Source organism: Artibeus jamaicensis, unplaced genomic scaffold (genome assembly GCF_021234435.1).
Source record: "Artibeus jamaicensis isolate MK-2021 breed Jamaican fruit bat unplaced genomic scaffold, CSHL_Jam_final contig_3163, whole genome shotgun sequence".
Taxonomy (NCBI): domain Eukaryota; kingdom Metazoa; phylum Chordata; class Mammalia; order Chiroptera; family Phyllostomidae; genus Artibeus; species Artibeus jamaicensis.
In genome coordinates, this window is record NW_026521735.1 from 97,122 (window position 1) to 124,011 (window position 26,890).

At 38.0% G+C, this 26,890-nt stretch overlaps 1 protein-coding gene and 1 pseudogene across 2 annotated transcripts in view; one reads left to right on the top strand and one right to left on the bottom strand.

Moving 5' to 3' along the window:
- ULK2 (unc-51 like autophagy activating kinase 2) overlaps positions 1-26,890 on the top strand; it is a 141,280-nt gene that overhangs the window by 32,547 nt on the left and 81,843 nt on the right. For both annotated transcript variants that reach the window (XM_037166292.2, XM_053663297.1), the window contains 7 exons: positions 751-852; positions 1,916-1,974; positions 3,566-3,648; positions 7,284-7,331; positions 7,703-7,791; positions 13,542-13,713; positions 24,123-24,183. In XM_037166292.2, coding sequence (XP_037022187.2) covers positions 751-852; positions 1,916-1,974; positions 3,566-3,648; positions 7,284-7,331; positions 7,703-7,791; positions 13,542-13,713; positions 24,123-24,183 — 614 coding nt within the window. The remainder of the gene's footprint in view (positions 1-750; positions 853-1,915; positions 1,975-3,565; positions 3,649-7,283; positions 7,332-7,702; positions 7,792-13,541; positions 13,714-24,122; positions 24,184-26,890) is intronic.
- On the bottom strand, positions 7,409-7,492 carry LOC119064788 (uncharacterized; annotated as a pseudogene).

Below are 26,890 nucleotides of genomic sequence, written 5' to 3' on the forward strand. Positions count from 1 at the left end.
GTTATGAAATTACAAGCCTAGAAACACCTTTAATTCTACAACTTCAGAATCTTGTGAAGTAAATAAATATGCCTGTTTCAATTCTAAGTTTAAAATGGATTTATTTTCAATTGGTATTTCTTTTTTTTTCTTTTTGAGAGATAGAGACAGAGAGAGAAACATTGATTTGTTGTTCCACTCATTATGCATTTACTGGTTACTTTTTGTATATGTCCTGACTGGGGGATCAAACCAACAACTCTGGCATAAAGGGTAACGCTCTGACCAACTGAGCCACCTGGCCAGGGTATCAATTAGGATTTCATCTAATCTAAAATCAACTTTGAAATCATAGAAACTAGTAATCAAAGTTCAAAATTTTTTTCATTAGATTTACTTTCTTGATCATAATTTTACTGCTTAGTATAAATTTTTAAATTCAACATAATTTAAAAATTCTGTACATCTTGAGTATGAAATTAGTCCAGCCTTGGACTAATAGCTTTAAAGATAGGGGGAGTGCTTGGGCTGCTTTTTAAAGGAAGTTGACCCAATAAGAAATTTGTAAGAGAGAATAAAAAATGTTATACCTGGAGAATAAAATTTCACTACCTTTTATATATGTACATTTCTATTTAATGTTTGTCATTAAATGTGTTGTTTTTATTTTAGTATTTTGTTAGCAGTGTGACCTTTTCCAGTTAATTAACATATGCATATTAATTATGTAATAATCTATTGCATGTCTCTTGAATGTTCTCACCCCCCCAGGCTCCTGAGGTAATCATGTCTCAACATTATGATGCTAAGGCAGATTTGTGGAGCATAGGAACAGTAATATATCAGTGCCTAGTTGGAAAACCACCTTTTCAGGTATCCTGACTTTTTTTCTTGTGTGCTCAGTTTGGGATCTTCTCATTTTATAGTTGCCTTTATAAAATGGAGAATACTTTGAAAACAATGTTTTTGGTTCCTATGTGACTTATTTTGATTTTGTTATAGGCAAAAAACTGTTATAGTGAGCCAGAACATTTTTTGCTTTTCCTTTCTTGTCTGCCTTCCCTTTGTAGTTGGGCTGGGCATGAAACACATTTTCCAGGGTAGTGAAAACCAGTGAGGAGCAGGGCTAACCACCTGGTGGGGAATGGGTGTGAATTGCGATGTCAGTGCTTCCTACCTCTGGAGCACTGGAATCTGGGTAGGGCCAGGGCTAGTCTGGGAATGGCACAGGAAGTTGTATCTCCAGATGCCTGTTCCTGTCTCTGCTGGGGAGAGCTAGTTGTTTAGGCTGTATGGAAATTGTTTTGGATCTGTCCCCTTTCCTTCTCCCCTCTAACATCTTGTCAGAAAGAGGCCCTCTGACAAGGGGTGATTCCTCCTGGGTGCATGTTGCATAATTACATAGAGGTTCTTTAAATCTGAATATTGGATCAAAGTGAACTTATTTGCCCAAGATAGTATTTAAAGAATTAGTGACATGGACAGGTTAAGCAGTGAGTTTTCACATCTGGTTTGTGTGTAGTGGCAGCTTTGCTAGTTCAGCAGCTCTTAGGATGAAGGTGCCACTTGTTATTGTGGAGACTGAAGAGTGGCAGCATATCCAGTTCTTGTCCTCGAACCTTGAGCTCCTAAGGTAAAATACTCATACACCTAATTTTACACAATAATAGTGTGCCTGTTAGATAGGCCATGAATATGGATTCTTAACCTCCAGAATAGTGCTTCTTAACCTTTTCTAAGTTTCAGGCCTCTCTGAGAGTCTGACCTCAGTGCCAATATGCAGACTTGGCATGTAATTTTTGGTGGCCATCTATGTACTTCAGCCACCCATGGTTTCAGGTTCAGAATCTGTATTGTATAGCAAGAATATAAGCATCAATCATATGATTTGGAATTTTTGCCCCTGTTATGTAGTAAATTAATTTTTTTTATACAGGCCAATAGTCCTCAAGACTTAAGGATGTTTTATGAAAAAAACAGAAGCTTAATGCCTAGGTATGTGTTTTGATTAAATTGAGCTTTATAATTTGTAAATGCAGTGTTATTTATTTGTACTCTTTGTGTTTTATGTATTTCCATTATTGAACTTTTTTCAATGACAGTAATGAGAGCATTTGTTTTAACAGGAAATTGGAAAGTTACCAGCATTTCATAGGTGCTTGTGTAGTGCTGTATCATTTGTCTTTCTTTTTTATATTTAAAAGAAAACCTGTGGAAGTTATATGTGTTCTGTGAGCAGAAGGAGAGGCAAACAGAATGATGTTCATAAAGGGGAAGGTCACTTCCCCCTAGGTCTCGCTCTCTGTCTACAGATGATGAGATTTAGCTTTCAAAATCTTTCTTGTGCAAGTTCGTTACACATTTGAATGCTTATTTATGTATATATTTATAAACACACATATAGTTCAATACAAATTACATCATCCTTGCAAATTGTTCTGTAATTTTTTCTGCTCTGCAGTACAAAATAGACATTGTTCAGCAACTATTGCATTCTTTTGAATGGCTACATGGAGTCTCATAGATATATCATATTTTGTTTAACCAGATGCTTGTTCTCACTTTCTGATTACTAAAAACAGGCTTTAGTGGGGGTAGAGAGGGAGAGTACGTACACACACTTGTGATTTTTCTTAGGACAGACTCCTAGAAATGGATTGTTGGACTGGAGGTGTGCTCTCAAAGTGGCTGCTCCCACTCCCATGGCAGAGAGGGCTCCTTTCCCCATGTTGTTAATGGGTGGGGTGTTGTTCAACTTGATGCCTCACAAATGGTGGAGAACATGTTAGCTATTATTTTTTTTAAAAAGATGTATTTATTTATTTATTTTTAGAGAGGGGAAGGGAGGCAGAAAGAGAGGGAGAGAAACATCAATGTGTGTTTGTCTCTCACATGGCCCCCACTGGGGACCTGGACTGTAACCCAGGCATGTGCCCTGACTGGGAATCAAACTTGCAACCCTTTGGTTTCCAGGCCTGCACTCAATCCACTAAGCTATACCAGCCAGGCATTAGCTATTAATTTAATTGGCATTATTCTCTTTACTAGTGAGGCTGGCTCTTTTTTATTTGTTTGATGTCCTTTTTTTAGTTTTTATTCTATGAATTGTAATTTCTATTACTTCCTCATTTTTATGTTGCCTCATTTGTCTTTTTCTCACTGGATTTCAGGAAGCTGTATTATTTCTCATTTGTATTTATTTAAGATCTGCCCTTTTCCAGGAAGAATTGGAGGTGGCTCTTTTTCTAATAGAGAACTCTGTAGCAACCTCTTAGTGCCAGGTTAAAGTTGCGTTAAAACTCAAGACTGACTGTCCTTGTGAAGGGCCTTATTCATGTAGCTGTTCCAGCATATCACAGCAGTAAACACAATACAGGAGGCTTCCCAAATTGATACTGACTCTCAAAGGCAATTGCTTCATGTGTTTTTTTTCCTTTGAGGATTAAGGCTTTACTCTGGTCGTCCTGGTATGAAAGGTAGTATTTGTGAAACTGCACATCCATTTTGTTTACTCTGTTTAAGTCAACAGTCAGTCATATAGTTAATAGGAACTCATCACTTCAGTTCTTTTTTCCCTTTCCCTCAGCATCCCCAGAGAAACATCACCTTCTTTGGCTAATCTTCTTTTGGGTTTGCTTCAGAGAAACCAAAAAGATAGAATGGACTTTGGTAAGTAATATTTTCAGATTTCACATGCTTTGCAAATTTTATTTCTTTGTAGTCCAAAAAGATTAAAAAAATATTCTATTGAGGCTTCACAAGAAAATTAGAGTCAATTTCACTTTTCTTTCTATCTCTCTTTTTTCTTTCACTTATTTTGTAAATACTTACTGAGTGCCTGTTATGTTTTAGGTATGGGGGGTAGAGTAGTAAACAAAATCCCTATCCTCAAGATGCATAAATTTTTGTGGAGGAGAGACACAAACAAATGATAAGTTCTAATTATGTGCTCTATTAGAAAGTGATAAATACTGTGGAAAAATAAAGAAGGAAGAGAAAGGAGGTGGGGGATTAAAATGTTAAATAAGCTAGTTAGTGAAGGTCTTTCTGAGAAGGTGACATTTGAGCAAAGGCTGATTGACATGCGTGAGCCGGTGAGCCATGAGGGTATCTCTGGGCAGAGTTTTTCAGCAGGATAGCCAGTACAAATACCCTGAGGTAGGAACATGTCATGTAAGCAGTTAGACTTGGGTTTTTGCTTAAAATGTGGTGGGGAGCCATTGAAAGGTTTTGAGCAGAGGACTAATATAAGCTGACTGATGTTTTTGGAAAGGATCAATCTAGTTGCTTGGTGAGAACAGATTGAGATGAGGGGCAGGAGGTCTGGGAGGAAGCTGGGAGACTAATCAGGAGACTGTTGCAGCCACCACATGAGAGATGATGTAGCTTAGACTTTGGTAACAGCAATGGAGGTGGTAAGAAATTGTTGAATTCTGGATCTTTTTGGAGGCAGAGGCCACAACATTTCTAGATGAATTGGATGTGGGGTGTGAAACAAAGAAAAGACTCAAAGATGATTCTCGGGATTTTTGACCTAAGCAACTGAAAGGATGGAGTTGTCAGTTACTGAATTCGAAAGACTATGCGGATAGAGCAGGCTGTAGGGGCCAGATGAGTTTAGGTTGGACACCCTGAATTTAAGATGGTCATTTGGCATCTACGTATGATGTCAAAAAGTACCTGGATATCAGAGGAGAGGTTGAGGCTGGGGAAAGATTTGGGGAAAGATCTACAAATAAGGAATGAAGGAAAAACAACTCAGAATCCTGGTACAAAAGTCCCTAACCTCAAAAATGGGGTTTAAGGGGCCAGCAAGGGGTACCTTCTTATATGGTGACCCTTGTGAACATATGTTGTCTGTGTAAGAATTTTGGATTCCTTTTTTTAAGTTTATTTTTTTAATCTTCACCTGAGGATATATTTATTGATTTTAGAGAGAGAGAGAGAAGACTGGGGGTGGGGGGAGATCAGTTGCCTCCAGTATGGGCTCCAACTGGGGATCAAACCTGCAACCTTTTGGTGTATAGGACTATGCTCCAACCAACTGAGCCACCCTGCCAGGGCTGAATTTCAGAACCTTAAGGTAGAAGTTCATATCATTGATTTAAACCTTCTCTTTTAATGTAAGCATTAAAGCTAAAAATTTCCCTCTAAGTAACTTATCACAATCTATTTTCAAACACCATTTCACTACTTCCTGTGTAATCAAAGAGCTTAGAACACTTAATATTGTAGCAATTATCCAGTATTTGAAGGTTTTGAAAGAACATTTATCCTTGAAACTATTTGGGTCTCAGTTCCTCTTTGGGGAATAGGGGACATTTTGTTAACTTGTTCTTATCAATCTGATGTAAAAATAGAAGGACTTCAGAATGACAGACCAGAAAAACCATGTAACATGTTTAATGAAAATACTTATCAAATTAACTCTGATCTGCAAATTTTTAGGAAAAAGAAAATTTGATTTTTTTCTGTAGCAATCAGTATAATTATAGAAATTTGCAAAAGTTTATTCCATAATTTTGTTCTGTTAGTGGGTAGTATAGAAATCCACATAAGCTTCCGGATAAGATAGACTGGGGTTTGAATTTGGGTCCCTTGACCTGCCTGTTCATTGACACTGGGATGGAGCTCTGGCTGGTGTGTGCTGTAGGTCCCATCTCTGTGGGAGGAGAAGGGTGCCTACAGACTTCCTGTGAGAATGGCACGGGAGCTGGTACGCAGAGCACTCGGTTCACTGTCCTAGTCAGTGTTCTCAGCAGGGGACAGCCTGGGTAGTTTCTGTATAAGGATATATATATTTTCTTAAAAGTTTTACAAAACTGGAATTTAGTTCATGTTGTTAGTCAATATTTTTTTCTTTCAGAGGGGGAAATTAAATTGAGAGTTGCTCTGTCACCATGAGAAATAGGGGTCATCAATGAAACAACATATTTGGGAATAATAGTTTTAAAAAAATTTATAAATTTTCAATGCTGTAGCAGTTTGGAAGGTGCTACATTTGGAAGGTGGTTATAGAATCTTTGCATTCATCCATCTAGTTTTTTCATTTATATCTTTTCTTTTTCATCCCTATTATGTCCTCTGTAAAGATCAGCATAAAAAATCTTACATATCAAACTAGAATTTATGTTATGTATATTTTTGTTTTAAAAAGATCTAAGGTAAAAAAAAGATCTAAGGTAGAAAACTCATGTTCTCTTCAAAATTCTCCACATTTCCATCCCTTACTAAGTGTTGTGATTGATATGTACTTTTAGGAGCTTTGGGTATTTTGGTGAAACTCATGAGATCCTTTAGGGTGGAAAATAATATAGTCTGAATCTGAGTTAAGTTTATTTCTGATTTCGTACATGTATTACCTAATAAACCTCCAAGGTGGTTTCATGCTTTTCTCCTTGCCTACCCTGTCATATTTAATATTATATAAGTTGGAGACTTAATGATAACCTAGGTTATCTATGTGGTGTTTAAAGAAATAACGAATAATAAATTATCATGTAAAATAATGAATTATCATGTAGTACTCATCTACTTATTAATTTTCTTTAATTATCAGGCTTATTGTGTAGCTTTTATCCTTGGTGGATAGTGAAGAAATTAAATTAATAGTTTTTTTTGACATTTTATTTTAGATGGAGTTAGAGAGAGGAAGGGAGAGAGAGAGAGGGAGAAACATTGATTTGTTGTTCCACTTATTTATGCATTCACTGATTGATTCTTTTATGTGCCCTGACTGGGGATACTCGCAACATTGGAGTATCAGGACAATTCTCCAACCAACTGAGCTACCTGGCCAGGGCTAAAATAGTTTTTTCTTTTAGATAGTTTTTGAAACTAGCTGAAGGAATACTTCTCCTGCGGTAGAAGGCTAGAATTTATTGTACGAATCAGCTACCAGACGTCCTCTTAGGACAATGAGCAGCCGAAGCTCAGAAATATGCCTGGGAAGGGCCTGGTTATACATTGCAGCATTCCCGGGGCTGTCTGCTTGAGTGTGTGCATGCCAGAGGGCACAGCTGCTCTAGGACTGCTCCAGGGGCCTCAGTGTGTTGTGCTGGGAGTGATGTTTTGAGAATTCACAATTACTATTTAAAACTTTTCATTGACTAAGAATTTCTTATAATTTGAATGTTTTGACTTATAAAAATAATATGCTTTTACATTTAAAGGAATTGGAGACAACATAAATAAGTTAATAATTATTAATGCTCTCAAAAATATTATGTTGACTACATTGACAAGATTAACCTATTTGCTAGTCAACATTATTGTAAAGGTTGCATTCTTATTTTTCATTACAGAAACATTTTTTAGCCATCCTTTTCTTGAACAAGTTCCAATAAAAAAATGTGAGTACCTACTTTTTGTGTTCTTACTAAAGAGTGATTGCAAACTTAAGGAAAAAATTAGTATTTTGTATTATATAACTAATTTTTTGTGTGTGTTTCTCAAGATTTTATTGACCTTTTTAGTAACGGACTATAGAAATGATCCCTGAAAGTATAGTCTTGACCTTTTTAAAAAAAATACCTGTAGTTAGTTGTGTTTTGGTTTTCCAAATCCAAGTTGAAATACTTTTCAGTAATTGTTGCATTTAATAAGTAGGTGAATGTTAATTTTTGATCAACACAAAAATGCAGTAGTGTTGACAGGTTTTTCTATTAGACAAGTCATGTACTTGAACTACAAAGTGGTATTTTTCTTTTGTTTCTCCTCAAAGCCTGCCCGGTGCCAGTGCCTGTGTACGCCAGCTTCATCCCTGGAAGTGCCTGTGGCAGCTCTCCCTCTTGTCGTTTTGCCTCTCCACCAGTAAGTTCTGGTTTTATTAAAAATGATCTGAGAGTTTGAGCTTTTGTGTCTGTTCACAAATGGAGCCTGTAAATGCATTGTGGGTATTATTTTTATGCATGGTGTTTACTAGTACAACCGAGGCTCAGGTCAAGTGCACCTGGATTTTGACCTATGCACTTATTTACCTATGTAAGCATCAGCAAGAAATTTTACCTTTTGGGTGTGTTTTCCTCTGAACAGTGAGTGTGTTACTTTCACCTTTGCATGCCTTGAATGATACTTGTAAACAAAGAGTAGCTCTTAACTGTGGATAGGTAATTAATACATATTTATTTTATCTGAATGTCATAAACAGTTTTAATATTTATTATGTGTAGAATTTCCAATAGTGGAGGCATGACCCATGAGTCAGATTTCACTGACTTAGATTCCCTTAGCTGTAATTACTGGCCCTGAAAGGTTGTTGTACTCTAGCTTCTTTCTCCTGCTGAGGTTCCCAAGCTGTTTCCTCCATGGCTGTCTTCCTTCCAGTCCAAGTGCTTCTTCTTTATCCTGAGAACTTCTGGTTGTTTCTGGTCACTCCTTCTCCTCTCTGCTCCAGGGTCCTACTTTACCCTCTTCTGTACTTTTCTAGACTGACCCTCCCTCAGATCTGTGTTGTAGCCTGGTGGTGGTGTGACCTTGAGGCTTTCCTACAGGCTAAAGGTCCAAGGACTCCTGTGTCCGCACTTGTATTTCTCAGATTAGCCTGGCAACAGGAATTTCATCAACTGTTGACAGAAGGGTGGGGGGGAGCTATAGAGGAAGTGATTGTATAATAGCTGGTTGAGGCCCCTCAGGTTTCAAATTATGGGGCTTGGAAGCCTCCACAGCCCTTGCCATGTTAACTAGGACAAGTGATTTAATCTCTGAGCCTGTTTCTTTCTTTTTTTTTTTTAATATTTTATTTATTTATCTTTAGAGGGGAAGGGAAGGAGAGAGGGAGAGAAACATCAATGTATGGTTGCCTTTCATGCGTCCCCTGCTGGGAACTGGCCTGCAGGGAACTGGTCTGCAAGGAACTGGTCTGCAACCCAGGCATGTGCTCTGACTGGGAATCGAACCACGATTGTCTGGTTCACAGGCCCGCACTCAATCCGCTGAGCTATACCAGCCAGGGCTCTGAGCCTGTTTCTTATGGAAAGTGATTATAATTTGTAACTCCAGGAATTTTTTAAAGGATAAATGAGCAAAAAGTCCTTATTACAGTGCTTGACACACAATAAATACTTGGGAAGTGGCAACTGCTATTTGTTTTCCAGGGAAGCCTGAGAGTCCTCAATTAACGCACATGCTAATCAGCCTATTACAAACAGAAGAGTCTTAAAACTGGCAAAAACCAAAACAAAACAAAAAATAAAAAACAAAAACCTTTTTGTACAACCTGAAGACTCAAGCCAAATAGAAAAAACAGATGGACCAAATAAGACTTACATTATAGTTCCATGAGTTTAAGGAACTGAAAACACTGGGTTTGGAGTGATCGGGATACATGTAAAGGAAGTATATTGATAAGGAAAGACTCTAGACTTTATTTGGAGCCGGGCACAGCTGGCTGCTGAGCCTGCTCACTCTGTGATTTTGGGCAAGTCCAGTCCAGAGCTAAGCCATGGCCCTCATCTGTAAGGCAGACCTCATCATCTTTGCTTAAAGGGCAGTATGTGGTCATATGTGCAAGGTGCCTAACCATAGTGAGTACTTGATAAGCTGTAGCCATTGTTAGCAATATCTCATATATTTGATACAATATAATACATAATATGAAAAGCAAAGCTTGTGTTAGAAAAAGGAAGAACCAGAAGACTGTGTGCAAGAGGTGTTGGAGAGCAGGAATAAAGGCACAGCAGTACGGCTGAACAACCAAGGGATGAGGAAGAGAGAGGCCAGTGGGAGGGACACTGAGTTTGAAATTGCTCTGACTGGGGAGAGCACAGTGGTGTTCTTTGCTGGCTAGACAGCACTGAGGAGAGCAGAGCAGGAGCCAGGTTGGGGGCTGCTGAGGAAGAGCAGGAGGGAGTGCTGACCAGAGGAGCCAGGAAGCCTATTCAGGAGGGAGGGAGGAGACAGATGCAGGAGGGAGTGAGAAAGCAGATTTAAATGCTAAAAATGTTAGTGGGAAACCATTTTTTGAAGGCCTTTATTAAAAGCTCATGCTTAAAGTGAAAATAAAAAGGAAATCTGGGGAATAAAAGGAAAGGGAGAACATTTCTGTACAATTTCCAGTTAGTGAGATTAGAAAATGGGAGTTTGATAGACTCTTAATATAATCTGCCAAAAGTAAGATGATTTCATACCTGCATCTCTTACTAGGGCTGAAGTAGACTCACTCACTAAGGGTTACATACATACAGGTATGCACATATAACAGTCTTTCTTTTTAAATACTCTTCACACAAATATCCAGCTGCTTTTTTTTTTCCACAAAAATCTTTGAAAGGCAAAAACAAAAAACAAAAAAACCCACAGCCTTAAAAAAACAAAATAAAATCCATAAGTCCAAATCACTTTTTTTAGTTATGCTACTGGCTATCAGTTAAATACTATTTAGATAATATCTCTTCAATATCTATTTATTGGTCTCATATCATTTATTAAATGCCTGCTTTGTGTGAGATTCTGGTTGATGCTAATGAGTGCTGTACCAGGTCCCTTATATTAAAGAGTTTTTAACTGTGTGGAGAAGAGGCAGGTAAACCAATAACTATTAGAAGCGTATGTGTGTATTTTTACTGAGTGTGGGAATGTGGATGAGGGGCATGGCATCAGACTGAGAACTGAGGAAGGTTTGGAGAGGGCATGGAGGAGCCAGCCCAGTGAACTAGTGAAAGAGCAGCACTGTGGGGCAGGGCAGTCTTTATTCAAGAGGCCATGGCAGCTTGACCCAGCACAGGAGTGCTGCAGCCTTCCACACCACTGAAGTTTAAAGTTGTTAGAATTAAGTGAAATTTAAAATTTAGTTTCTCAGTCACACTAGCCACTTTTCAAGTGCTCAGTAGTTTGTATTTAGCTAGTGGCTGCCATACTGGACAGTTACAGAGCTCTTCCATTATTGCAGGAGGTCCTTGTGGGCAAGACTAATCTAAGCAGTTTGGTCTGGTGGATGGAAGGAGCATAGTGAGGGGAAGATAAGGTTACAGCTCTGGCTGGGTGGCTAACTAAGTGGATTGAGCGCCAGCCTGCACAGGTCTGGATTGTGGCAGGGTCCCCAGCTTAGGGTGTGCAAGAGGCAACAGATTGTTGTTTCTCTCCCTCTTTTCTTCTCTCCCTTCCCCTCTCTCTAAAAGTAAATAAATAAAATCTTAAAAAAGAAAAAGTTACAAAGGGAAGGAGAAGCTTAATCTTGAAAGAATTTGGGTGTCAAATAAAAGTTCAAATTTTACTCTAAAGCTGTGTTATTTGAATGATTTTAAGCAGAGGCATGATATGATGCACTGTGTGTTTTAGCTGACTTCTTCCAAAAGCAGGGTGGAAAAGTAGACCCCAGTGGAGGGGTCTCTCCCAGAGGAAAGAGGACAACCCAAAATAGTTGCAGCTGTTTGTGTATGTATGTTTGTGTGTTTTAAGAGTGAAGGCCTGACCTAGGGCAGCAGTAGGAAGAGGAGAAGGGGATGGGAAGCAGGTGAGAGAAAGGTAAAGAGTTTGCAGAGCTTGGGGATTGCTTGAACTTGGGATGCAAGGAAGAGGGAGACCCTGAAGGTACTAGTGAGGGGGAATGGAGAGCAAGGCCTTGGAGCATAAAGGGGATGAGTTAACACTGTGCGGGCCAGGCCTCTTCTGAGAGGGCTTGGGCTGCAGAAGCATCATCACATAAGTGGTAGTTGAAGGGAGGGTGAGAGTGGTCTCTGAGGTGAGTGTACAAAATGTGAGGGGCAGAGGGCCAGGGTGGGTTCTTGGGGGATTCTGTACTCTTGTCCTCCCCTTTAAGGGTCAGATTGAGTAGCAGGCACCCACAAAAGAGAAGTAGGAGGAAAACCAAGAGAGCGGGGTCACTGAAGGAAGGGGGAGTGTCAAGGAAAGAATGGTCTACAGGTCAGCTGCAGCAGAGAATTCAAGGAACTTAAGGAACAGAGGAAGCATCCACAGGACTTGGCAATGGGAGTCCCTGGTAATCTTAGTAAAGGCAGTTCTACTGGAGTTTTGAAGGCAGGAAGTGGGTTAGGGTTGGTTAAGGGATACATGAGAAGTGAGGAAGTTGAGTTGGTGAAGACTGGTAATTCCAGGAAACATTGTTAAGAGAAGGTGGTAATTGAGAGGACTACAGGGATTCAAGAGGTGAGAAAATGAAATATGTTTGTGTGATAGAGGGAAAAAGAAAGGGGGGAGGGTGAGAGTGTCAAGAGGGAGGGAATTTGATCTAGGTCCTTGAATAGGTGGGGAGAATGGATTTAGAACACAGGTGGAGAGACTAGCTGTGGGTGAGAGAAGCCTCTTTTTCACCAAGGTGGTTGTGGACACAGGTGATTTTATAAATAGCAGAGAAAGAAATTCAGAGAGTTTCTGCCTAAACCACTGTAAAGAATTTGTGGACATACTTGGAATCACATCTACTTGACTGCTTTTTAGTTGTGTGATCTTGGGCAAATCCTGATCTTCCAAGTTTTGTTTATTTAAAACATAATGGCACCAAAGTTAGATGATACTGGGAGACCTCTCAGCAGTGCCCAGCCTGTGGCTGATGTTCAGTAAAGTTCGTCCTTCCATCTTCCCTTCCTTGAGGCATGAATTCTCTTTAAAAGTAATGAGATTTTGTGTCTTCGTATATCACACACACATACATACACACACAGTGATAAGGAGATTTCAGACAGATTTCACTGCACAGTGACATTCAGAGAAGCACTGGCAATAAACTGGCTGTTTAAAACTTGGGTTTAAAGAGCATTATATAGTATGTTTTCTTCTGTTAAATAGAAACAAAGGTTAAACTTAATGGGGATTTGACACAATACACAGTAAGTTATAAAGTTCATTGTTTTAGAAAACCATTGTATAATCAAATTAACACATTCAATTAGCATTGTCACTAGAGTCCTTGAACTAGACAAATTCTAAAAGATAAATAGTTACTTATGCCTATTTGCTTAAATGTATTTACATGTTTTTCTTCCCTTTCTGTCCTATCTCCCACAGACTAACTCCTCCTTGTAACAAAAGAAATATACCCACACCTTTCATGTTTTCCAAATCTTCCTTTTTGTGAATGTAAATGATCTCCAGGCTTAAATGTAGTTATCCTTATTGATTTGTTTACTTTTTTACATAATATAGTCTCTTGCTTCCCTATTTATAATGTTTTCTTCATTTGAGATTTAAAACTTTGTGTGCTTGCAAGATGTCATTCAAGTCCCTGGACATTTTGTTTTAGTCATTAAGGGAATGGTTACTTAGTATCTGCTTTGTGAGGCCACAAGGTGAAACTGGGGATGCTGGGATGGAACAAACTCACCTCAGAAGTTTTAAGAGAGGCCTACAGTTATCATACATAAGATTGGTGGCATGATATATTTTTAAGTACCACTTTTGGGAAACATTTTAAAAGTCTTAATGCAAAGAGATTCAAAACTGCTTTTCTAAGGGAAAGATTTCCAAAGAGATTTTTTGAAATTTTAGATGGACTTGGAATTTTATGCCCACTTTTATGGAAAAAAAAAAGAATTCTTTAGTCTAATGGCTATTCTGACTTGTACTTTCTTCTTAGGCCAGTTTTAATTTTATGTTGTTAATTTTAGTCCCTTGCAGATATGCAGCATATTCAGGAAGAAAACTTATCCTCCCCACCATTGGGTCCTCCCAACTACCTACAAGTGTCCAAAGACTCTGCCAGTACTAGTAGCAAGAACTCCTCTTGCGACACGGATGACTTTGTTTTGGTTCCACACAACATCTCGACAGACCACTCATGTGAGAATCTTTTCTGCTTGTACACATTCTGTTTCATAATTTACTAGACTAGCAATTTTTTTACCTTTATTTCACACTCTCTTGGGTAGGGCGTTTTCAAATGGGCATTTTATTTAGTTGTTTGAATTCCCAATATTATATATGCCTACCTTTCTAAAATCTGTTCCATCATCTTCTATAACACAATAACTTTGGATTCTAAAGGTAGATGAAAACTTTGTGTGTATCTAAAGAAATAGAGAAGCCAGCAGAATAAGAGAAATCAACTTAAATTTAAGGAAAGAAATTAAAGGAAGAGACCTCTTTTGGAAAAAAACCCCTAAGAGTAAAAGGAGTCTTAAAACAATCTGGATGTCTTTCAGAAAATAATGGCATAAGTTTAGGAATGAACTTCATAACTATATAGGAAGAATTTTTGCAGAGGAAGATGAATCTGTTACAGAACCCCAGCCTGTGCTGTTGTGGAACAGCTGTGGGATTTGACTGCCCACTGCCAGAGGCAAGACTCCCAATGCAAGAGTTTGGTGAAAGGGGTTAAAGGTTATACTGATTTAAAATAATGGCAGATTTCTGCTGTTAAGTCCTGCTGCCTGCCAAACCAGGCCAGCTTCAGAATTCACCACTTAGAGGTACTATCTTTCAGAATAGCAGCAGTCTGCAGCTCAGCATTCCCAGTCACACACAGTTCAGCTCCAAGCATCTCTCATGAATCTGGGTGGCCAGGCAGGTGCCCACAGCTCCATTGGCTCTGCTGCTATCTTCTCCAGGCAGATTTCCAGGCCAACTCACGTCAGACTCAAGAGACTTTCACTGAAGACCTCGTGGTGCTTGAGTGCGCTCACCCTCCCTCCCTCCCTCCCTCCCTCCCTCCCTCCCTCCCTCCCTCCCTCCCTCCCTCTCCTCCCTCCCTCTCCTCCCCCCTCCTCCCCCTCTCCTCCCCCTCTCTCCCCCTTTCTGCCTGCCTGCCCTTCTCTCTCTCTCTCTCTCTCTCTCTCTCTCTCTATCTCTCTATCTCTCTATCTCTATCTCTCTCTTTCTCTATCTCCATCTCCATCTCCATCTCCATCTCTATCTCTATCTCTATCTCTATCTCTCTCTGATGAGCCTGCCCTGATTTAAATGCTCAGCCTGAAACTTCCTTTGTGGCCTCATATCCATCCAGCCCTTCCTATAGTGTGCCAGCCTCTGCCATTTTTGCCAGTTCCCCAGTGTCTTTTATCCTCTTTTGGCTGCCAACTTTAGTCAGCACAAAAGTTCCTGGTGACATAGGGGCATCCAGGGTGGGCATCTTGCGCCTCCCCCCACCGTGCCCCCCCTTCCCCTGTACTGTCACAAGTCCCTGAAAGTTCTCAGTCACTTACACAATTTACGCTGGAGGGCAGCACTCTTCCCTTCAGGAAGGCATGGCTGTTAACTTGTCATTGTTGTGCGGTGTGTCTTAAACACTGTACCCTCTGCTCTCCCCCTCCCCCTGTCCTGCCTGAAGACAGGATTGTAGAGGCTGTTCTATTTTCACAGGACTCATGCTCTGTACTCCATTACAAATCCAAGTTGACTAAATTGTATATGCCTATTTGTATTGTCTGTTTCTTCATGTGTGAGTTTTGGCAAATTGTATATTTCACAGAACTGGTCCTTTTCATCTAGGTTATCAAATTTTGTGGTCATGGAGTTGTTCGTAATAGTTCTTTTATTATCTCTTTTCCTCCTTCCCCTAGTATCTGTCTTTAATTTCAGTGGGATCTGTAGTCATGTCCCCTCTTTCATTGCTAACACTACAATTTGTGTCCTTTCTGTTTTTTCTTAGTTAGCTTGATTAGAAGTTTATGGATTTTCTCAATCTTTTCAAAGAAACAACTTTTCATTTTATTGATTTTATTGATTTCCTGTTTTCAGTTTCATTGATTTCTGCCCTAATTAGTATTATTTCTTTTATTCCACTTACTTTGGATTTGACTTGCTCTTCTTTTTCTAGTTTCCTAAGGTGGAAACTTAGATTATTGAGTTTAGATCTTTTTTGTTTTCTAATATGTGCATTCAATGCTATAAATTTCTTTTCAAGCACTGCTTTCACTACTTCCCCCAAATTTTGATAAGTTGTGCTTTCATTTTCATTTACTTCAAAATATTTTTACATCTCCCCTGAAGTTTGTTCTTTGACCCGTGAATTATTTAAAAGTGTGTTGTTTAATCACATATTTTGGGGTTCTACAGTTGTCTTTCTGTTATTGATTTCCAGTATCATTCCATGGTTGTCTGAGAGCAGGCATTGCATGATTTTTATTCTTTTAAATTTGTTAAGGTGTGTTTTATGGTCCAGTCTGTAGTCTTTCTTGGTCAGTGTTCCATGGGAGTTTGAGAAAAATGTATATTCTGTTGTTGTTGGATGCAGTAGTCTATAGATGTCAGTCAGTGCTGAGGTGATTGATGGTGTTATGGAGTTCAGTGCTGTCCTCACTGATTTTCTGTCTACTGGATCTGTCAGTTTCTGAGGGAGGGTTGTTGAAGTCTCCAACTATAATAGTGGATTCATTTATTTCTCCCTGCATCTATCAGTTTTTGTCTTACACAGGTTGACTCTGTTGTTACAAGAGTACATGTCAAGAATTACATCTGCTTGGAGAACTTATATTTATGTAAATATGATTTTATTATTATATAATGCCCTTCTTTGTCTCTGATAATTTTTCTTAAAGTCTGCTCTGTCTAAAATTAAAATAGTTACTTATTTCTTTTGATTAGTGTTAGCATTGTTTATTTTTTTCTATCCATTTACTTTATTTATTTTTTAATCCTCACCCAAGGATATATTAATTGATTTTAGAGAGGAAAAGAGAGAGAAAGAGGGAGAGAGAGAAACATTGACTGGTTGTGCTCTGACTGGGGATTGAACTTGAAACCTAGGTATGTGCCCTGACTGGAGATCGAACCTGCAACCTTTTGGTGTATGGGGCGGCATTACTGCCAACTGAGCCACCCATCCAGGGCCTCTGTCCATTTACTTTTAATCTATATATATCTTTATGTTTTAATGTGAGTTTCTCATATGTTTTAATACACTCTGAAATCTCTCTTAACTGGTACATTTAGACCATTGAGATTAAAAGTGATTATTGATATAGTTAGATTAATATCTACTATATTTGTTACTTTTTTCTGTTTGTTGTCCCTGTTCTTTTGTTTCTGTTGTCTTCCATTCTTTTTTTTTGTCTTGTTTTGATTGTTATGATTTCATTTTCTTTCTTTTAGCCCATCAATTATACTTAGAAAAATATACGTAATAATAATTCAAGTCCACTGTCAAATAACACTATACCACTTCATGGGGAGTGGGAGTTCACTGTATAATAACAAAATAATCCTCCTCCTTTCCTCCTGTCCCTTGTATCATTGTGGTCATTCATTTTGCTGTATAAGTGTTCATAAACCTATACACATATGTACATATATAATGTACACAAGGATGTGCAACTGAATATATGACATTGTGGCTATTACCATTTTGAACAAACTGATACCTGTTAGATCATGTAAAAATTTTTTAAATTAATTAAAAAAAAATTTTTTTTTCTTTATTTTCAGAGAGGGGGAAGGGAGAAAGAGAGGGAGAGAAACAGTCATGTGTGGTTGTCTCTCACACGCCCCCTACTGGGGACCTGGCCCACAACCCAGGTATATGCCCTCACTGGGAGTCGAACCAGTGACCCTCTGGTTCACAGACTGGCACTCAATCCACTGAGCCACACCAGCCAGGGCAAAAAAATTTAAGTTTTTATTTTACCTTCACTTATTCCTTCTTTGGTGTTCTTCTCTTTTTATAGATCCAAATTTTCTGACATATTATTTTCCTTCTCTCTAAAGAACTTTTAACATTTTTTGCAAGGCAGATCTTTCCCTCAATTTTTATTTGTCTGAGAAAGTCTTTGTTATTTTCCTTCACTTTTGAAGAATAATTTTTAGGGTGCAGAATTTAAGCTGGTGATTTGTTTCCCTCAAGCCTTTAAATATTTCACTCTACTTTCTTCTTGCTTGAATCAGTGTAAGAAACATTCAGACCTGTAGAGTTTTTGTGAGTTTATTTTGAGACAAACTGACAACTGCAAGAAAGCAAAATCTCAGTGGACTGAAAAAATGCTCTGGGAAATGACCTTATTTTATACATTATAATCAAAAGAGGAGACATAACAAAGGAAGGGCTACATGAAATCATTTGGATAGATTGGGAGGTGGAGAAAGCAAAGGTTGGGGGGAACCTCTGGGATTGGATATAAAGATAAAACAGGTGACATACTTCCTTTACATAGTTAACAGTCAACAATAACAGTAGCAATAAAGGGATTTGTGGTCCCTGCTCTGGTATGGTGGTTGTGCCCCAGAGGTTTGGAAAAAAGGATGTTATCTAACATTCCAAAGGTCCGTTATCATAGATGCAAAAAGATAATAGACAGGCTCAGTTAAGGTAAAGATTGACTTTTGTCACAGAAGCTTCTAGCTTTTGACATGACTGCCTGCTATGATCTGCTTTTAGTTAATAAGTTTTAATTGCAGACCATCCTGTTTGGTTACTTTAGGTTTCTTCTTTTTAAGGCCATTGTGCAGGCCTCTGCTGAGCTTGTCAGGTTTCATATGTGGCCCCTTTTTGTCCACACCGAGGAGAGGTAAATGAAATTTTTATCTTTGTTCTTTTCTAGGTGTAGCGTTCTTTCCCACTAGTATCTTGCAGGAATTTTTCATTTTTTATTTTCTGTAATGTGAACCTGTTATGCTTAAGGGTACAGTCATGTACCACATTGTGATGTTTTTAGGTCAATGAAAGGCCACATATACAAAGGTGGGCCCATGAGATTGTAATGGATCTGAAAAATTTTTGTTACCTAGAGGTGCCTTAGCCTTATAACATCTTAGAGCAACACATTAAACAAATACTGTTGTGTTATAATTGTTTAGCAGGGGTGCCCAATCTTTTGGCATCTTTGGGCCACAGTGGAAGAAGAGGGGTTATCTTCAGCCACACATTAAATACACAAACACTAATGAAAACTAATGAGCAAAAAAAAAGTTTTAAGTAAATTTATGATTTTGTGTTGGGCCGCATTCATAGCCAGTCTGGGTCACATGCAGCCTGTGGGCCTCAGGTTGCACACGCCTAGTACAGTATTCAATACAGTAATATGCTGTACAGATTTGTTCTTAGGTGCTGTAGGGAAACAGAACTTGTCACTCCCAAATATGCCTCTTTGCCATAAGAATTATTTTAGGCTGGTTAATTTTAAGAAATAGTAGACATAGGAAAAGCTCTGCAAACCAGTAGAAGTTACCCTTTATAAAAGATATTTACCTTTGTAAACGAGGTGCCCATTGTAAGGGTGTGAGGAAGAGGGCATTACCTTATCTTTAGAAATTCTTATCAATGCAGAAGACAAAGGATTTAAATATGCACAACAATCTTACTGTTTTTGACTTTGCTTTTCCTGATAACCTTTGATAACTGACTCCCCCTGCCCAATTTTCTTTTGTCTTCCGCAGAAGATGGTAGTTAGGTGGTGGCTTCAGCCATTTTGGCAAGTTACTCAGTTTTCATGGGTCTCTTCTGCGTATACAAGAGTATACGTGTTATTCAACTTTAGTTTGTTTTGCTCTCATTGATCTGTCTTTTATTATGGGGATGTCTCAGCCAAGAATCCAGAAGGCTGGAGGGAAAATTATTTTTCTTCTGCAGAGCATTCGGATAGCCTTGGTGGGTAGTGGGCTACACCATTTAGATTTTGTAACTGCACTGTGATGACCCCATAATGATGAAATGGCCTAGTGATGTGTTTGTCAGAATTGCTAAGTGATGCATGACTGTAGCTCCATGAGGCATGTATCCACTTGGTGTTCTCTGAGCTTTGGGATCTGTGACTTGGTGTTTGACATTATTTATTGTCTCAGATATTTGCTTCTGTTCCTTTCTTTCTCTTCCATTTGTTAATCTCATTACACACGTTACAACTTTTGTAGTTGTTTCACAGACCTTGGATATTCTGTTCTTTTTTTAAAGACTTTGTTTTTTTTTATTTTTTGGTTTTTGAGGATTCTGTTAATATATTGTCTAGCTCAGACATTCTTTCATCAGCTGTGTCCAGTCTCTTAATAAGCTTATCAAAGGCATTCTTCATTTCTGTTACAAAGTTTTGTTTGTTTTTATCTCTCACCTTTATAGTTTTCTTTTAGGATTTCCATTTCTCTACTTGTATTGCCCATCTGTTTTTGCATACTGTCTACTTTTTCCATTGAAGCCCTTAGCATGTTAATCATAGTTGTTTTAAATTCCTGGTCTGATAACTTTAACATCCCTGCCATTTTTGGTTCTGATGCTTTCTCTGTTTCTTCAAAGCATTTTGCTTTTTGGGATGCCTTGTAATTTTTTCTTGATACCTATACATGCTGCATCAGGTGAAAGGAACTGCTGTAAATAGGCCTTTAGAAGTCTTGGGGAGGGGTGGAGGAGGGGCAGCGCTCTGTAGGCCTGTGAACTGCTCTGGGTTTTTGAGTGGGCCTCTAGTCTTAAAACTTCACAGTGTTTTCCAGTTTCTCCTGAGTTAGGTGGGACAGGGTGGCTATAGGGGCTGGAGTTGGGTGTTTCCCTTCCCCCAGGTCAATTCGGCTCTGAGTTTAACCTGAGCAGATTAATAGTTTGGCCTTGTTAAGATCAGAATGCTCTGAGAGATTTAAAAATGTTTCCATTTCCCTCTCCCTGCTGGAAGCAGGTAGGGATTTTTCTCCCATATTTACTCTGGGAATCTGATTGAGCTCCTGGGGGTGTATGTGACAATACTATGAGCCTCACTCTGACTGGGTCCTCCTGGAGTTTGTAACTTTTAGACTTGTCTGCACAGGGCCTCCAGTAGATTGTTGATTTTCTGTCTTGAAATGCCAGGCTCTTGTGTCCTGGCTGTGATTTCCATGGAGGTTTCTGCTTGGAATCTCTTCTCAGGTAAGCCAGAGCTCCCTGTATTTGCCTGTCTATCTCTCCAATCTTGGGACTTGTTTTGCTTGTGTCCTCCCCTCCTTTTTGGACCCAAGAAGAGTTGGTGATTTTTCAGTCTGTTCAGCTTTTTACATGTTAGGGTGGAATGGTGACTTTTAAACTCCTGACTAGGAGCTCCTTAAGCTCCTTGAGAATATTTAAAACATATAAGATATGTTTTATATGTTTATAAAACATATAAGATATGTTTTATATGTTTATAAAACATATAAGATATTTAAAGCATCTATACAATTTTAAAATAATAATAGATATCTCAATACCCTTCCATATAAGGGTATTTAAAACCCTTACAAATTTAAAACAGCCATACAATTTAAAAATGATAATAGATATCTCGGTACCCTTCTCTGATTTTCTTATCTTTTTTTGTCTGATTTTCTCTTTGTCTTACTGCTATGCATTTTTAGGAAAATTTCCTTAATTTTTTTCTTGTAACTATTCTGTTGAGCTTTTTATTTATGCTCTCATATTTTGAATTTTCATAAGCTCTTTTTTCCCCTCTGAATAGTGCACTATTTTACTTCAGGGTGTACTATTTTATCTCTGAGGTCATTAATTATATATATATACAATTAACATATATAATCTACATATAATATTCATATAATATTTATACACAATATATTTTAGATAATATTTATATTTATAATATATTTATAAATGATGTATTATAAATTATATAAATATAATATATTTATGTTTATAAATAATATAATATATTTATATAATATATATATAAACTTTTCCTTAAAAAATATGTTAGTTCTTTCCCTTGGTAGTTTGTTTTGGGAGTCTGGCTTTCATATTCTTCCCTTGGATATTTGGTGATTGTTGTATGCTTATAATAAAAAATGGACAAATAAAATGTTTGAAGGCTCTGTATGTAGTGGGTCTTATGAACAGCAAGCCTCTATACTGACACGGCTGTCATTGCCTTGGACTGCTTCCTTTTGGAAGGAAGATCCCCTTCCTAGGGGATTTCTTAGATCCTTTAGAGGAGTCTCAGCCAGTCTTCTGCCTGAAGAATATATACCTGATAGCATGTGGGGGGGCGCCAAACCGGGCAAGAAGGCTGGAGGTCTCAATAGCCCAGTGTGTAGAATTTCACTTACCGCTGGTGTTTCCCCCAGTCATTTCTCATGATGTGCTGCTGCCTGGTGGGCTGCAGGTCAGAGAACCCTGTGTTTTATTTTGCCCCAAGTAAAGACATCCAGGCTTCTCCTGTGTATAAATTGGTACTTCTGGATTTTCCTTCTGCTAGCTAAGGATTATATCTTCTTGAGTCTTCTAGGTCAAATACCACTTACATCAACTTTTTAGCTTCCAGATTTTTGTGGCTGTTAACTTTTCTGTTCTTTTGCCTTTGTGAATTTAGACTCTTTTCTCTCCTCTCTCAGTAGTTTCAGAATAACAATATGATATCAAAATAACAATATGATTACTAAAAAATATTTAAAACATTTTGTGGGTCTTTTCATCCTTAGGATAATCTCATTAGAAATGTCTTGTTAAATTACTGGGTTTAAAATCTCTTGAAATAACTCATTTTGGTGGCTGTGCTATCTTTGCTTCATTTTACTTTTGATTTCTAGGGATTGTTCTTTTTTATTTAATTTTGTTTCATAATTATGCAGTTTCAAATTCAGAGCTACAAAATGAAGTTAGTGAAATCTAGCTTTTGTCCTTGCCCCATCTACCTAGTTTGCTCTGTCACCCTGTAGGTAACTGTAGTCTATAGAATAGAGGCTTTCTTGCCACCTGTCCCTTGCCCTCTTGTTCTCATTTATTTTCCTCATCCCTCTCCCCACCTCATGACATTATCACCTCCTTTCATTGCTAGACTATAAGCTTCAGAATAGGTACAAAATAGGTACACTTCTCAGTGACCATTTAGGGCCACTTAGAGGGGTATTTGTGATTGTTTTTTTTTTTTTCCATTTTTGAGCATAGGTTAGCAGAAGTTTATTTTTAAAAATTTATATTATTTGCTCAACACTGTAATTTTACCTCAACACATTCATTATACCTTTAGTGTCATTTAAAATCACACGAGCAATGTGATACAGTAGATATGACAGCAGCAAGGAATCAGGGGCCCCTACCCTCTGAGCTGTGCTCTATTCCCATAAGTGGGTGACTGAGGAGTAGACGACCTATGGCAGGTACTGCTGTGTCTGGAGGCTCCAGCTGCCATGATGTCTTGTCCAACAACCCATGCAAGACCCAAGTGAGTGTTCTGTAGCAGCAGGAGGTGCTGCTCCAGCCTTAGAGGGGACTGTACTGTGTTTACAGTCAGTTGTGCTAGAACATGACATATGTTCCTAAAAATCACTGCAACCTACAAAATTGTTCACTGAAAACATACAGTTTATGGCCAAATTGGGATTGGGGGTACAATACTCAAAGCCCTGTCAATAATGAATTAAAGGGAACACAGTAAAACAGTAGCATGTTTTGCACATGTTAAATGGTAAATACATAAATCCTGAAATGAATGTGACAGTTTACCTTGAAAAGACCTGATGTTTGTGTACAGAAGTGGGCATTAAGAGTGCTACCTCCTGTGTATTCATCTGGGCATAGTGTTCTGTGTCTACCTCTTGTTCCTCATGGATGAAATTGCAGGTCAGCACATGGTTGTCCTCAGATTGTTCCCTAATGTCAACATAAGAGACATTCAAACCTGTAGAAAATTTTTATGAGTTTATTTGAGCCAACCTGATGACAGTTGCTGGGAAGCAACATCTCAATGGATTGAGAATGGTAGTACTGCTCCTTACTTTATACATGGCACTCAAAGGAGGAGGCCTAAGGGGGTTATATGAAATTCACTGGTGATGCACTAGGGAGGTGGAAGAAAGCCAAGTGGGGAAACCTCTGGAAATGGATAAAAGGATAAAATGGATAGACGTAGGTGGGTACAGTTAACAGTGACCATTTCTAACACAAAGAGATAGTATGTGAGAGAACCTGATAACAATGGGGGGGTCTTGTGGTCTCTTGCTCTGGTGGAAGCTTGTACCCCAAGGGGTCTGGGAAGGGGATTACTCTGACTTTCCAAAGGCCCGTTACAGATTCAAAAAGACAATAGATAGGCCCAAGTAAGGTAAAGGCCAGCCTTTGTCAGGGAAGATGCTGGCCTAGGACCTGACTACCTGCCATGACTTGCTTTTAGTTGGGAAATTTTCATTTCAGACTGCCCCACGTAGTTACTTCAGGTCTCTTGAGTTGGTTAGGCTGTCATGCAGGTCTCTGCTGAGCTTGTCAGGTTGAGTATGTGACCCTTTTTTTGTCCACACTAATAATCATGTAAGAACAATTTATGTTTAAGTAGATGGTGAGCTAAAATGACTGTATATTTCTCTTTCCCCTTTAGATGATATGCCAATAGGAACTGCTGGCAGACGAGCTTCGAATGAGTTCTTGGTGTGTGGAGGGTATGTTTACACATAATTAACTGAAAGGTTTTTTTATATTTTCATTTTTTTGTGAGTAAAGTTAAAGAACTTTGTGTGTTCTTGATTCTGAAATTATTTTGTTACTCGATTATTTTTTTTTTAAATTTGTGGTAAACACACATAAAGTCTGCTGCCTTAACCATTTTTAAGTTTACAGTTCAGCAAAGTATATTCAATGCTCTGCAGAAGATCTCTAGAACTGTTTCATTTTCAAAACTGAAACTCAGTCTCGTTGTGTAACAACACCCCACATTTCCCTTTCTGCAGGCACTGGTAACCACTATTCTACTTTCTGTTTCCATGAGTATGACTGCTTTATAGAACCTCATATAAATGGAATCAAACAATATTTGTCTTTTTGTGACTGGCTTAGTTCAGTCAGTACAATGTTCTCAAAGTTTGTCCATGTTGCAGCACGTCTCAGAATTTCCTTTTCAAGGCCAAATAATACTCCATTGTATGGATATACCACATTTTGTTTATCTCTTCATCTGTCAGTAGACAGAATGCTTCTGCCTCTGGGCTATTGTGAGTAATGTTGCTATGAATGAATGTGCAAATATCTATCTGTTCAAGACCCTGCTTTTAGTTCTTTTGGATATATACTCAAAAGTGGGGCTGGTGGATCATATGATAATTCTCTTTTTAATTTTTTAGGAGATACCATACCATTTTCCATAGTGGATGCACCATTTTATATTCCTACCAACAGTGTACAAGGGTTCCAATTTCTGTACAACCTTGCAAACATTTGTTATTCTCTTTTTAAAAAAATAATAGCCATTTTTATAAAGATTTTTTTATTTGTTTTTAGAGAGAGGGGAAGGGAAGGAGAGAGAAACGTCAGTGTGCAAGAGATACTACATCGATTGTTTGCCACTTGCATACCTGTAACTGGGCACCTTGCCTATAACCCAGGCATGTGCCCTGACTGGAAATTGAACTGGAGACCTTTCAGTTCTCAAGCTAGCACTCAGTCCACTGAGCTACACCAGCCAGGGCAATAATAGCTATTTTTCGATAGCCATCTTAATGGGTGGGAGGTGATACCTCATTGTCATTATGATTTGCATTTCTCTAATTATTAGTGGTTTTGAGCATTTTTTATATACTTGTTGGCCATTTGTATATCATCTTCAGGCAAAATTGTATATTCAAGTCTTTTGCCCATTTTTTAATAAGGTTATTTTTTGTTATTGGGTTGTAGGAGTTCTTTATATATATTAGATCTTAACCCTTTATCAGATATGCAATTTACAAATATTTTCTCCCATTTGCTGTCTTTTCATTCTATTGAGGTGTCCTTTGAGCACAAAAGTTTTAAAATTTGATGTAGTCCCATTTGTCTATTTTTTGTTTGTTTGTTTGATTACCTGTGTTTTTGGTATCCAAATCCAAGAATCATTGCCTAATTCAGTGATTAGGCATGAAGATTTTTCTCTTATGTTTTCTTCTAGGAGATAAGACTTTTGAGTCTTATGTTTAGATCTTTAATTCATTTTTAGTTAACTTTTTAATATGGTGTAAGGTAAGGCTCCAACTTCATTCTTTTCTATATGGATATCTAGTTTCTTCAGCAACATTTGCTGAAGAGACTGCCCTTTTCCTACTGGGTGGAGTTGGCACCCTTGTTGAAGATGCAAGATTTTGTGTGTCTGGGATGTCTATTCCATTGGTCTCTAAGTCTGTCTCTATGCCAGTACCATGCAGTTTTGATTTTTGTAGCTTAGTAATATGTTTTGAAATCAGGACATGTGACACCTCCAATATTGTTCTTCATTTCCAAGATTATTTTTACTGTTCAGGGCCCCCTGATTTCACGTGATTTTTAGGATAGATTTTTCTAGCCTAAAAAAATGCCATTGGGATTTTGATAGGGATTGCACTTTGGGCAATACTGACATCTTAACAATGTTAAATCTTTCAATCTATGAGTATAGGATGTCTTTAATTTCTTGCAGCAGTGTTTTGTAGTTTTCAACATACAAATCTTTCACTTCTTGGTTAGATTTATTTTATTCTTTTTGATACTATTGTAAATGGGATTGTTTTCTTAATTTCCTTTTTGTATTGTTCACTGTTAGTGTATGGAAACACAACTGATTTCTGTGTGTTGATTTTGTACTGCAAGTTTGCTAAATTTGTGAACTGTTAAAAATGGCTTTATGTAAATTATGTATTTTTGTGTGTATGAAAAATCTTTAGGGTTTTCTACATTTAAGATCATGTTGTATGTGAACACAGATAATTTTATTTCTCCCTTCTAATTGGAATGCCTTTTATTTCTTCTTCTTACCTAATTGCTCTTCCAAGGAATTCTATGTTGAATAGAAGTGGTGAGAATGGACATTCTTGTCTTGTTCTGGATGATAGAGGAAAAAAATTTCTAAATTTTCCCTATTGTATTTGATGTTAGCTATGGGCTTTTCATATCTGGCTTTTATTATGTTAAGATAATTTCCTTCTCTTCCTAGTTTGTTGGATGTTTTTATCAAGAAAAGGTATTGGATTTTGCCAAATGCTTTTTCTGAATCAGTTGAGGTGATTGTGTGGTTTTTATCCTTCATTTTATTAATGTGGTATTAGAAGTCCCATTTGGCCATGGTGTATGATCTTTTTAATGTGCTATTGAATTTGGTTTGCTAGTATTTTTTTAAGGATTTTTACATCAAATTTCATTTGGGGA